The following is a 13,154-nucleotide window of genomic DNA, read 5'->3' as shown; positions in this document are numbered from 1 at the left end:
GTTAATTGGTATCATTTCACAAGATGATCCTGTGATCACAATGTCAAATTTTTGAAGCCACAAAATCCATCGTATCAGTCATGGCTTTGCATCCTGTTTGATCAACAAATATTTATTAGCAGAATGATCAGTAAACACAATAGTCGTTGATCCAATCAAATAAGAATTAGATTTATCTAATGCAAATATTACAGCAAGTAATTCTTTTTCCGTTGTGGAGTAATTCATTTGAGCATTGTTCAGAGTTCTACTTGCTTGATATATCACATAAGGCTTACCGTTTTTGCTTTGACCCAATACTGCACCGACTGCATAATCACTCGCGTCGCACATGCTTTCAAATAGTAAAGACCAATCCGGAGGTTGCATGATAGGAGCTGATGTTAAATGTCGAATGATTTTATCAAAAATATTTTTACATTCTTGAGTCCACTCAAATGCAGTGTCTTTTGTTAAGAGGTTACAAATGGGTTTAGAGATTAAACTAAAGACCTTTATAAACCTCCTATAAAATCCAGCATGTCCCAAAAATGAGCGAATTTCTTTAATGGTTTTTGGAAGGGGTAAATTGGCAATGACATCAACTTTTGTTTTATCAACTTCAATTCCATGAGATGACACGACATGTTCCAAAACAATTCTAGAAGTGATCATGTAATGACATTTTTCCCAATTTAAAATAAGACCTTTTTTCTTGCATTTTTTTAAAACTTTTTTCAAATTTTTAAGACAATTATAAAATGTATTCCCAAAAACAGTTAAATCATCCATGAAAATTTCCAAACAATTTTTAACCATGTCGCAAAAAATGCTTAGCATACATCTTTGAAATGTTGCTGGGGCATTGCATAAACCAAATGACATCCTTCTGAATGCAAATGCTCCAAAAGGACATGTGAATGTAGTTTTTTCTTGATCTTTGAGTGCAATGAGAATTTGATAATAGCCTGAATATCCGTCAAGAAAACAGTAGTAGGGATGACCTGCTACTCTTTCTAAAATTTGATCCAAAAATGGTAATAGAAAATGATCTTTTCTAGAGGGGTCATTTAATTTTCTATAATCAATACACATACGCCAACTAGACGGGACTCGACTTGTTAACAATTCACCTTTTTCATTTTTTATCACTGTGATGCAATATTTTTTTGGAACTACTTGCGTTGGACTTACCCACTTACTATCAGAAATGGGATAGATAATTCCAACATCAAGTAGTTTGAGAACTTCAGTTTTCACAACATCTTTCATGTATGGATTTAATCTCTTTTGTGGTTGTTGAGATGTTTTAGCATTTTCTTCTAAATTAATTTTGTGTGTGCAAATTAGTGGATTAATGACCTTGAGATCTTTTAGTGTCCAACCAATTACATTTTTATGTCTTTTAAGCATATAAACTAATTTACCTTCGTGATCACTTGCTAGTTTTGAAGAAATTACCACCGGATATGTTTCATCTTCTCCAAAGAATGCATACTTTAATCTTTCTGTCAAGGGTTTTAACTCCAATATGGGTGGTTTATCTTTGTTCTCATATTTTGCCTCAAATTCTTTCTCTGATCCTGGTAACCAGTGATACATGATAAAATCATCAAGATCAATTTCAATATTTTCTTTAACAGTATCAATTGAACAAATATCTAATTGTTCACAAGTATTCCCTTCTTGAATGTTTTCTTCCACAAAAGTTTCAATAAGATTTTCATCTTCACTTTCATCTCCTTTGTCATGTGGTTGCTTACAAATATTAAAAAAATTAAGCTCCAAGGTCATGTTACTAAATGACAACTTCATTATTCCATTCCTGCAATTTATAAGAGCATTAGAAGTTGCTAAAAATGGATGACCCAAAATTACAGGAATTGCATTACAAGCTTCGATAGGTTGTGTATCTAAAACTATCAAATCGACAGGATATACAAAGTTATCAACTTGGACCAACACGTCTTCTACCATACCTCTTGGCACTTTAACATATCTATCGGCAAGTAAAAGTGTTATCGAAGTAGGTTTTAACTCACCTAGATTGAGTTCTTGATAAAATGAATATGGAAGTAAATTCACATTAGCTCCAAGATCAAGCAATGATTTTTAATCTTTCGTTCTCCAATAATACATGAAATAATAAGACAACCAGTGTCTTTGTATTTCAAATTATTATTATTTTGAATGATTGCACTTACTTGTTCGGCTAAAAATGCTTTTATTTTCACATTCAATTTTCTTTTCACAGTGCACAAGTCTTTCAAAAATTTGGCATATGATGGTACCTGCTTTATTGCATCTAATAAAAGAATATTAACTTTTACTTGTTCAAAAATATCATATATATTAGAATTCAAATTTGATTTTTTTGTATTTTTCAATGCATGAGAGAATGGTGGTGACACTGTCTGTTGATCCTCTTCTTCGCAAGTTATGGGTTCCACTTCCTTACCTTTTGAAATTGATTTATCATCATCTTCACAAGGTTCAAGAATGGATTTTTCCACAACCTTACCACTGCGAAGGGTAATAACAGATTTTACCTGATCCATCGGTTGAGTTCCAGAAGTTCCAGTTTGTGAATGATGATCCTTGGGATTAGGCTGTGGTTGTGAAGGAAACTTACCTTTTTCATGAACATTAAGTGCAGATGCAAATTTAGCAAGAGTATCTTTCAAATCTGTCATGGTTTGAGCAGTTTGAGTATTGATAGACTCTTGCTTTGCAATGAAAGAATTCAATATATCTTCCAAATTCCTTTTAGGTGGAGGAACATAAGGTGCATAATTTTGAAAATTTTGTTGATTTTGGAAATGTGGTTGTGAAAATTGTGCAGCATTATCATTCCTCCAACTAAAATTTGGATGATTTCGCCAACCTGGATTGTAATTTTGAGAAAATGGTTCAAAATTTGGCCTTTTGAAATTGTTCAAAACATTGGCTTGTTCATGGAGACATTCTTTAAAAGAAGGCAAAGTGGGACAATCTTTTGTAGAATGATCACTTATATCACAGATGTGACACGCAATTTCTTGAACAGATTTTAATTGACCGTTCTTTTTCAATTCAAGTGCTTCAACTTTTCTTGCCAAAGAGGTAAATCTAGCTTGGAGATCATGTTCATCTTTGAGGGTGTACATACCTCCACTAGATGTGGGAGATTGAATCTTGTTTGATGGTTCGATTGTACCTATAGTGTCCCAATTTTGAGCATTTTTAGCTAATGAATCGAGATACTCAATTGCCTCGTTTGGATCTTTATCTTCAAATGTTCCATGACACATAAATTCAACAATGTGTCTATCTTTAGGTGTTAAGCCTTCATAAAATTGAGAAACGACTCTCCAAATTTCAAAACCATGATGTGGACAAATATTAGGCAATTCTTTATATCTATCCCAACACTGATAAAAAGTTTCTCCTTGTTTTTGAGTGCAAGTGTTGATTTGACTTTTGAAAGAATTTGTTCTATGAGATGGAAAAAACATTTTCAAAAATTGTTGTTGTAATTCATCCTAAGTTGGAATGGATCCCGATCTAAGATTTTGTAGCCAAGTTTTAGCTTTATCTTTTAAAAAAAAAGGAAAAATCTTAAGTCGAATGGTGTTCATGTTACAATTTAGATCATTGTATGTATTGCGCACTTCTTCAAATTCTTGTAAATGCGTGTATGGATTTTCAGAATCTAATGCATCAGGGGGAAAAACTAGACATGAAAGTGCACTAGTACGTGTAGGATTCATGTGATCTCTAAGTGTTCTTCGCCTATCATGATCATGTTGAGATTGAATTTCAGCTTCATTTTCCTTGATGGGTTCTTCCGCCATGTTATGTAAAAATAAAGGGTTATATGAGTCGACCACTAAGTGTACGTGACCAAATTCTCATGCAAATCCAAAAGAAGAAAAACACACAAAAGCAATAAAAATTCAAAGAAAGAAAATAAAAAACTATAAACAAAATTAAATAGACTTGAAATTAATTTATACTTCTCCAGCAACGGCGCCAAAAACTTGATGCGACTTTGATTGTTGCACTCTCAATAGCAGGTTGTCAACAAGTAGTATAATTCGGTGAGTCCGAATATCGTATCCACAGAGAAGCTAAAGTAATTACAAGTCCCCTACCATATCTTTTTGTTTTAATTGTTTGAATCTTTAATTTATAATTTTTAATTGTTCAAATTTTAATTTAAGTAGTTGAGATTAGAGGATCCACTCTTGTTATTTTAATAAAATTAACATTAATGAACATTATTGAAATCCACTTAATAAAATGGTTCCAATATATTAAATAATCATATTTATATTATGATATATATTATTATCTCATAAGTATAAAATATATACCAAAATTTATAAATGTTGTCAAGTATTTATTGTGCTATATATATATATTTGTAAACACTAAATCAAGGTTCTCATTTTAAATGATTGGTAAAACCAAACTAACATTTAAATGGTACCAAGAAATTAATATTATGATATATAATAAATCAAGGTATCCACTTTAAATGGTTGGTAATACCAAACTAACATTTAAATGGTTCCAAGAATTTAGTGTAACATATAGCAACAATAAATCAAAACTCCCACTTATAAGTAGGATATAAAAATGCTTAAATAAATAAATATAACATAAACAATAAATAATGATTAAATAATATAAAACATAGATTCTTACCTTTTAATAACCTTATTATCATGCCAAGAGTTTCACCTTATCATTTCAACTTTAGGAAGTTAGCTCTTCATTATTCAAAGTGTAAAACTTTGAATATGAAATTAACATGCTAATTGTATTTAAATGAAGAAATAAAGAAAAAATATAGAGAGAAATATTATGAACTCAAATGTTTGTTCATAGAAGGAGGGATATCTCAATACATTACAATGCACCCCTATTTATAGCCAAATTTGGGGAGACAACCACAAATAAAATATTATTTTTTTACATTGCATAAATTCAATTTCAACATTAACACTCATTATTTATAGGTCTCGTCGTCCACTCATTCATCTTATTCTTATTTTACATTGCATAAATTCAATTTCAAATTATTTAAAAAATTTAAAGTATTATTATTTTATATAAATAATAATACGCTTTTATATATTTAGTACATAAAATTATTTTATCTTATTTTACGAGTGTCATTTATTTAAAATTAAAATTTTATTATAAAGTTAAAATAAAACATTACAACATATAAAAATAAATAACACTTGCATAAAAATTAAAAAAAAACATATAAATTAAACGTAAGAGAAGATGTAAATACTAATTCAAAGATTGTTGTTGTCTTGTGACCAAATATGTTCAACTAAGTCGGCACGAAGTTGGTGACGCACATGAGTCTCGGGATGACAGGTTCATTTTTCGTCGGAGATGTAAAAAGCATATCGGTTGCATGTGGATTAGATGAATAATTTGGTGGATATGGATTATAGGGATAATTTGGTAGATATGCGTGGTGTGGATAATTTGATGAGTATGGAAAATATAGATAATTTGGTGGAATTTGTGAATTTTGGGAAGAAGTATTTTCTTCCGACATTTTTGGATAATTCACGAAATTTTTAAAAACCTTGGTAATTTTCATACATTTCGGCACAAAGTAGGATTTTAAAAATAAAATTTTCAAATAAAATTGATATGATGAAAATAGAAGAGAGAATTTGTTTTTAGTGATTTATGATGTAGAATAATGTGTTTAGATGTTTGAAATAATTTGTGGAATGTGTGAGTATTTATAGATGAATATTTAATTTTTTTTTATTAAAGTAGCCGTTAAAATAATTTTCTAATTTTTTTAATAAAACTAACCGTTACTATTTTAATATATTTAAAAATAAATAATCTTTATTTAATTATTAAAATAGATTACTAAATTAAATAATATACATATTTATAAAATATTAATGTATGTAATTAATGGGATGGGCCAAGCAGCCCACCCCTTTCACTCTTCTTTCAAAAAATAAAATAATAAAAAAAGACATCACGTGGCACAAGTGGGTGGGTAACACCTACCCACATTGGTATTAACACCATATTGGTGTTCAAACCAATGTGTTTGAACATCAATGTAGGTGTCCTAAACACATGCCATAATTGAATGTATATGGACATAACTGAATTGATATCAGCTGAACTGATCAAATGAGTTAAGAACAAAACAAGCAATTAAACAGTTAAAAGACACAAGATATGTTTATGGATGTTCGGAGATTTCAACTGCTCCTACGTGACCCCTTCTACCTCCACGGGTAGGATATACTAGAAGACTTAGATTTATACAACACCTTGTACAAATCCTACACAACTTAGGACTTACCCACTGCCTAAATGAACTCCTAGTCTAGATTGAAAGCACCACCTTCCAGCCAACACTTGTTTAACGCCTGTGTGTCAAAAACTACATACACAAGTTTATTGTCTTTGTGCAAGACTATATTTGAGTGGTGGTGTGTGTGAGAACCGAACAATGATAACAACCCGAAGGTGTTCTCATACACTGAGGGAAAATATGCTTCTAATCTAAGCTGATATAACTTGAAGTGTTCCCTCTGGGCAAATTACTTCTAGTAAGCAAATATACAATATGCGTGCCCTTCTTCTTGTTGTGTTCTCTCTTTCAGCCACACTGTGTATTGTGTATCGTTGTTACTGAGTCTTTACTGATCTTCTATTTATAGGCGTGAAGCTTGATTGTACAGTGAGACTCAATTATTGTATCCGTTGCATTTTGAATTTGTTCCTTGGAATCCATTCCGGAACTTTTGGCTTTGAGCTTCTGATGCAACGTTCATGATTGTACTGTGATAGTACAATTGCTTTTGTACCTTTGTGCACAGATGTAATCCATTAAGTAAGCTTGTCGTGATCTGCAACTGATTGCTCCTAACTGATGTTCTGAACTGGTTCTTCAAACTGATCAGCAACTGGTCTTTGAACTGATCTAGTGAAATCAGTAGACTCGTCAGCTGAACTGATTTCACTGATTCAGTTTACCTGGTCAGCTGAGTTTTTCATCAGTTGAACTCTTCATCAGCTGGCCGGGCTTCTGAAGATCTTCTGCATAACTACCTATCAGCTGGACATTCAGTTGAGCTATTTGCGATGCATCAGTTGAACTGGTTCAGTTCGTTCGATCAGTTGGTTCTTTCAGTTAGCATCTCCGATAGCTTCATTTTTGGCTCGTAAACTGATCATTTCAGTTTCAGCTACCTGCGCACTAAGGTAGGTTATTAAAAACAAAATAACAAGTTTTGTTAACATCAAAATTAAGCAAAGATTGCGAACTTGAAAGTTCCAACAATGAGCATGCTTCTTTAAGAAGTACAAGATGAAACCATTCCTAGATATGATCCAAGAAATTTTAGAGAAGCATTTTCTGATGCTGATTCATCTAAATGACTTGTAGCCATACAGCTTGAGAAGAACTTCATGTATTCGAATCAAGTGTGGTCCTTAGTACATGGATCTAGCTGAGGGAATTGTTCTCATAAGAAGCAAATGAATTTACAAAAAAAAAAACTTTGGGTTGATGGGAAGACTATGACCTTCATAGCAAAAATATATACTCGAAGGAAATGTATTAACTATGGTTAAAAAATTTCTCCAGTCACAATGTTCAAGTTCGTTAAGATATTAATATATCCATAACAACATGGTATGACAATGGAATATCGGTGACATCATGGAAGAGATTTACATGTCTCAACCTAAAAGATTGACATCATGAGGAAGTGAGCATAAAGTATGTAAACTTCAGAGATCCATCTTATTAGGATCGGTTAATACGAGTAAAGTGTATAGAAGGGGATTGAATAAAGACTTAAGCTTTTTAAGATATTTTTCGATTGTGAATGAGTTCTTTGAAAACTGATCCTGAAATCTTTTTTGTCATCATTAATAAAATAATAATAATAAATATAAATTTGTGATACATATATACATACCTCGAAAAATCATCAATAAAAGTATTAAGACTCGCTTGATGAACTAAATAACAAAATCAACGAACAATAATATTATCTAACAATGTTAAACATTCTTATCAAAAAATAACATTATAAAACAAAATTATTTCAACAATAATAAAAATAAAATTACTACTTGTTAAATACTTAAAAAATATAATGATGATCAATAACAAAAATATTACCAACACATCGTCGAATTTGGGAATAATGTCAAGCGGAGAATTGAGCAACTGAATTTCGGGGAATCGGACGAAGAATTGTGATATTTTCATAACGCTTTCCATTTTGCAATATTTTAATAAATACATTTTTAATTTATATTATTTTTTTAAAAAACCCAATAATATATAGTCTTACCAATAAAAAATATACAAAATGACAATTGACTCGAGGCCCACCTTTCTTCGTTACCAAACCCATTCTCGTTATTATTACAATCTCCATTTTTGCACCTCAAATCTAAAAATATATACACAAAAATTCATATGAAATTACCTCAACGATTAATTTTATGAGATAGATCTCCAATTCAATACAATTAATCAAAAAATATTATTTTTTATGTAAAAAATATTAATTTTTTTTTAAATATAGACTGAGTCAATTCGTCTCACAAATATAAATCCGTTAGACAGTCTCACAACTCCAATATCAAGGGTGTAATCATAAATTTTATTTATAGACAAAAATTCGTTCGAACTAAATATATAATATAAAAATAAAAAATGTAATATAGCAGGAAAAATCGCGGAAATTATATGGTCGCGGAAATTCTAAAGAGTCCATAAATTTAATTATAAAAAATAACTTTTGGAAAAAACTATACTACCAAGACGATGCATATCATTATGTATCCCATCTATTGAAGAGCATGTTTAAACATTTGGCTTCATAGTGTTTCTTAGGTTATTTTCTTTGTATCGAAACTTTAGGTCATTACAAGAATCCAATGTTAAAACTTTTTGTTTAATTTGAATATTTATTTCTCAATGTACAATTGAAAATTTTATAAATTACAATTGTAAAAAAATTAAATTGTGAAACAATTGTTTTGTATTTGGAACGATTGACGTGAAGGTAATGATTTTAAATTCATAATAACAAATATATTGCTTTATTTGAGTAAATTCAGTTGACAATAAATTTTAAATTCCAACTAGCTATTTTTTAGTGATTGTAACGAGCACAAACTCATTCAAATCCTTCTTTATACTTGATCACATCCAAAACTTATAATCCAAATACAACCTAATGCAAATATGATTCTGTTCTAAGAGACAATTAATTATCAATTTAGAAAAATTAACTCGAAGTTGTATTTGTATTGATTGATTTGAAATCTATGGATTTCAAATACATTTTTACTATTTAGATAAAACTTCAAATCTAACCTTTACGTGCTTATATAGTATGTCATGATAATTATGACGGATTTCAAGTTCATCAATAATGATGTCATTTGAATTTCATTATAATTTGTGTAATAATATTAATGTGTAGAAAAGTAAAAATATAGATTTAAAAATTGATATATTTTTTAACCGTTAACAATAAAATTATAATCTAAATCCATATGTTTCATAAATATGAAATCGTGAAAAATGCAAATAACAATTCAATTGAGATTCTCAACACCTTGCTGCCAACTTTACATCAAATAAAATTATACGCAAGTGGAGATTTGCAAATTTGTTTGTTATTGACAAAATAATAATTAGGGTTGATTAATGGGGAGGGGGGATGTTTGATGATGCATTACTTTAATTTCATACGAACAAACTACCAAATCTGTCCATATTTTATTGGAATTAAACAAAACCCAATTGCTTTTAATTTGATGTCTTACAGCTGCAAATATTCAAAACCTAGTGGGGCGAAAAACTATCTGCTCCACTTGTTCAAAATATTAGTGAATGGTAATAATATAATAAAGATTAAATTGTATATTAAAAAAAACCAAGATGGTAAAAAACCACAGGCAATGATGAGAATTCTAGCTTAAAAATTTGATACAAGGAAAAGAATGGAATACAATCACTCAATGCCACAAAACCTAACTTTTTTAAAAAAATTAATATAGAACCACCTGTCTTTATCATTCCGTTCGTATTAAGTAAATTCTTGAGTTGACACAATAGTTTGCAAACCATTCTAATCATGAGCTCAAATAAATCGCATAATGCGATAAACTCATCAAAACTATATTTATAAAAAAAAGTCGTATAATTGATCATTGTTCAAATATTAACTTACTCAATCAACTCGACCAATGACAAAACCAATAATTGGTCATTGTTCAAATATTAACTTACTCAATCAACTCCACCGACGACAAAACCAAACTCCTTAGAAGTGAGGAAAGGCACAGAGGCTGCTGCTCCTCCGCTAGTAAGTGGTTGGCTCTGGGATTTCCTCTGCGGCCACATATCTTCTTAAAATTCTCAAATCGAAATTGTACCACATATTTGTACGAGTTTTTCAAGTCAGATACAATAGAATTTGGATCACAGATATATCAAAATTAAATTATCAGAAAGAAAGGAGGGAGGATCACACAAACATATTATATAATTGTAATATAATAATTTATTATTAAGAATCTGAATAATAGAGACAGATTCGATATCTTGATCTGATTTTTGTTTTGTTTTTATTTTATTTTTAATTTCAAATTTTAATACGATCCCTCATTGATTTTTGCGAACTTTATTTAAAACATTTTAAATTACAATCAATCAATCAATCAAATGGAAAAGAAAGAGCAGGGTTCTAAAAAGTCCGTTTAAGCCTCGCTTAAGCGCGCTTAAGTTTAAAGCTCGGCAAAAACTACCCACTTCGGATAAAGCGGAAAAAACGGTCAAACTGTATGTTTAATTAAGTATGTTTAAGCACAATTAATCGTATTTATTTATTTTTTTAATTTTTTTAATTTTGAAAGTATGTCCTTTTATTTTAAAATAATAAATTAAGTTTATAATTTAGATTTTTATTTTTTAATTTTAATTATGATTAAGCGTGTCTGATAATGATTTGACATATATTTAACATTTTTAATGTGGTCTAGTTGTAAAAAAATAAAGATTGTAATTTTGATATTTTTATGATTTTATAAATATGAGAATTAATGCATCAGACTTAAATTTATCATATTTATGTATTATTTTATCTATTTATTGGTTTGAGATAATTACAATTACACTAAAGATAAAAAACGTTTTTTCACGTTTAAGTATGTGCTAATCTCGCTTAAACTTGAAAAACTTGGAGCTCGACATCCGCGTTTCGAGACGGTTCACGCTTTTTAGAACCTTGGGAAGGAGCATTGAACCTGGTAATAAAGTAACAGTCTTGATTCATTGCACGCAATTTATTGTAATGGAAAGTGGTCCCTACCTATGTATATGAGAAATACACCCACAAGCTTGCATTTCGACGTTGTGTGTTGTATTTCTCTGCTCTTCTCTCTCTACTTTTTGCCCTATTCAATAGGGTTTTCTTCGCTCGTCTTTTGCCGTTGATTTTCTTCTCGGATGCATTTTGTTCTTATTGATTCTCTCCTCATCGTGTTTTTCTTGTTGGATCTGTTTGTTTTTGCTCTCGATAGAGGGTTTTCTCGGCTTCCACGCTTCGGATTCGGTCTTATTGAGGTTTAGACGCCGTTCTCATGTCTAAAGTCATCGACTTCAGTGGTATGCTTGCTGATCTTTCGTGGGTTTTCTTGGTTGAGGTTTATATTCTCTGTGTGTGTTTTTCGGGACTGCTTTATTTGGGATAAAGTTCATATTTTTAGCCCCGTGTGTCGTGGTTTTTTTTTTTAATTTCTAGATCTTGCTGTTCTATTTGCAAACCTCGAGCACTCTCACATGCATCAAAGAGTTGTGGTCTGTAGTTTTTATTGTCTTAATTTTAATTTTGCTTTATAATTGTGTCGCCTTACTTTTTGGTGGTCTTTTTATTATCGATTCCTTTTTTTTAAAACGTTTAATTTTAGCGTGATATTTTATGATTGTGGGGGTAATATCTGACTTCCTTGGGTCCTTAGAAATGTAATGAATTTCGTTTGAATGATGGAATTAAAATGACCCCAATCACTTGCTATTTGAATTGTTAAGAAATGGCTTGAAATTGAAATTGATGTATTGGAAAGTTATTAATGCAATTTGAGTGAATTTGTACTAAGTTTTTGAAATTCAAACACACAGGATCCTATCATCCGAATTCAGCTTGGCTTTTTCCGGTGAATTAGACATAGTAGACTCTTCGCTTTTACTTGGAGGAAATTTGTGCTTCCTGACCCTGTGATTTGGATTGTGGTTAACTGGTCATGCTTATCGTTCTTGTGTGCTTTATCCGTTTGTGGTTATGCTTATCGTTCTTGTGTGCTTTATCCATACTTATTCATGATATGGTGGTCCTTTTATGTTACTCTGCAGCATTAGATTCGAAATCTGCATATTTCCCAGAGAAATCGCAAAAGCAGCAAAAAACCAGATTTACTATATTTCTTAAAAAAAGATTATTTTTATATTATAATTATAAGCTGATGTTAGTTTTCCTAATTTGGTTACAGGTGGTGATGATTTTTGTTCTAGGTGGTTTATGCACACAAATCCCAAGGATTCAAATTTGTTTTTTCCTCTTGGTCGCCATGTGGATGTGTATTTCCCGAGGAAAAGGTCTCGTGTCAGCGCTCCATTCATTTTCAGTGAAGAGGTTAGGCAGCAGTCGTCTATTGAGGTTCTTCCTGATGCATGCCTCTTTGAGGTTTTCAGACGCCTCTCAGGAGGGCAAGAGAGAAGTTCCTGTGCCTGTGTCTCAAAACGCTGGCTTATGCTTCTGAGTAGCATCCATAGAGATGAGATAATCCCCGCTAAAAGTAATCTTGGTCCCGAGGAGCATGATAATACATCTATTTCTGAGAAGGCTGATGAAGCATCCAAGCCCAAAGACAAGGTTGAATTTGTTGATTCTAGCGTGGTTAAAACTGTGAACAAGGAGGAATTTGAAGGAACTGATTCAGATGGTTTTCTTTCTCGATGCTTGGAAGGGAAAAAAGCAACTGACGTGAGATTGGCATCTATTGCTGTAGGAACTGGAAGCCGTGGAGGTTTAGGAAAGCTTTCCATTCATGGAAGCAGTTCTACCCGTGGTCTGACAAATCTTGGCCTTAGAGCTATTGGT

The 13,154-nt window shown here is 31.1% G+C and overlaps 1 protein-coding gene across 1 annotated transcript in view; it reads left to right on the top strand.

Annotated features, from left to right (window-relative positions):
* The first annotated feature begins 11,403 nt into the window (after nucleotides 1-11,403).
* The window catches only part of LOC140982104 (EIN3-binding F-box protein 1-like), a 3,282-nt gene continuing 1,531 nt past the window's right edge, over nucleotides 11,404-13,154 (top strand). The window contains exons 1-2 of the mRNA XM_073448520.1: nucleotides 11,404-11,662; nucleotides 12,544-13,152. Of these exons, the coding sequence (XP_073304621.1) occupies nucleotides 11,638-11,662; nucleotides 12,544-13,152 (634 nt within the window). The 5' untranslated portion in view covers nucleotides 11,404-11,637. The remainder of the gene's footprint in view (nucleotides 11,663-12,543; nucleotides 13,153-13,154) is intronic.

This window comes from Primulina huaijiensis, chromosome 8 (assembly GCF_012295235.1).
Source record: "Primulina huaijiensis isolate GDHJ02 chromosome 8, ASM1229523v2, whole genome shotgun sequence".
Lineage (NCBI taxonomy): Eukaryota > Viridiplantae > Streptophyta > Magnoliopsida > Lamiales > Gesneriaceae > Primulina > Primulina huaijiensis.
Note: the sequence above shows the minus strand (reverse complement) of the source record. Positions and strands in the feature narration are given on the sequence as shown.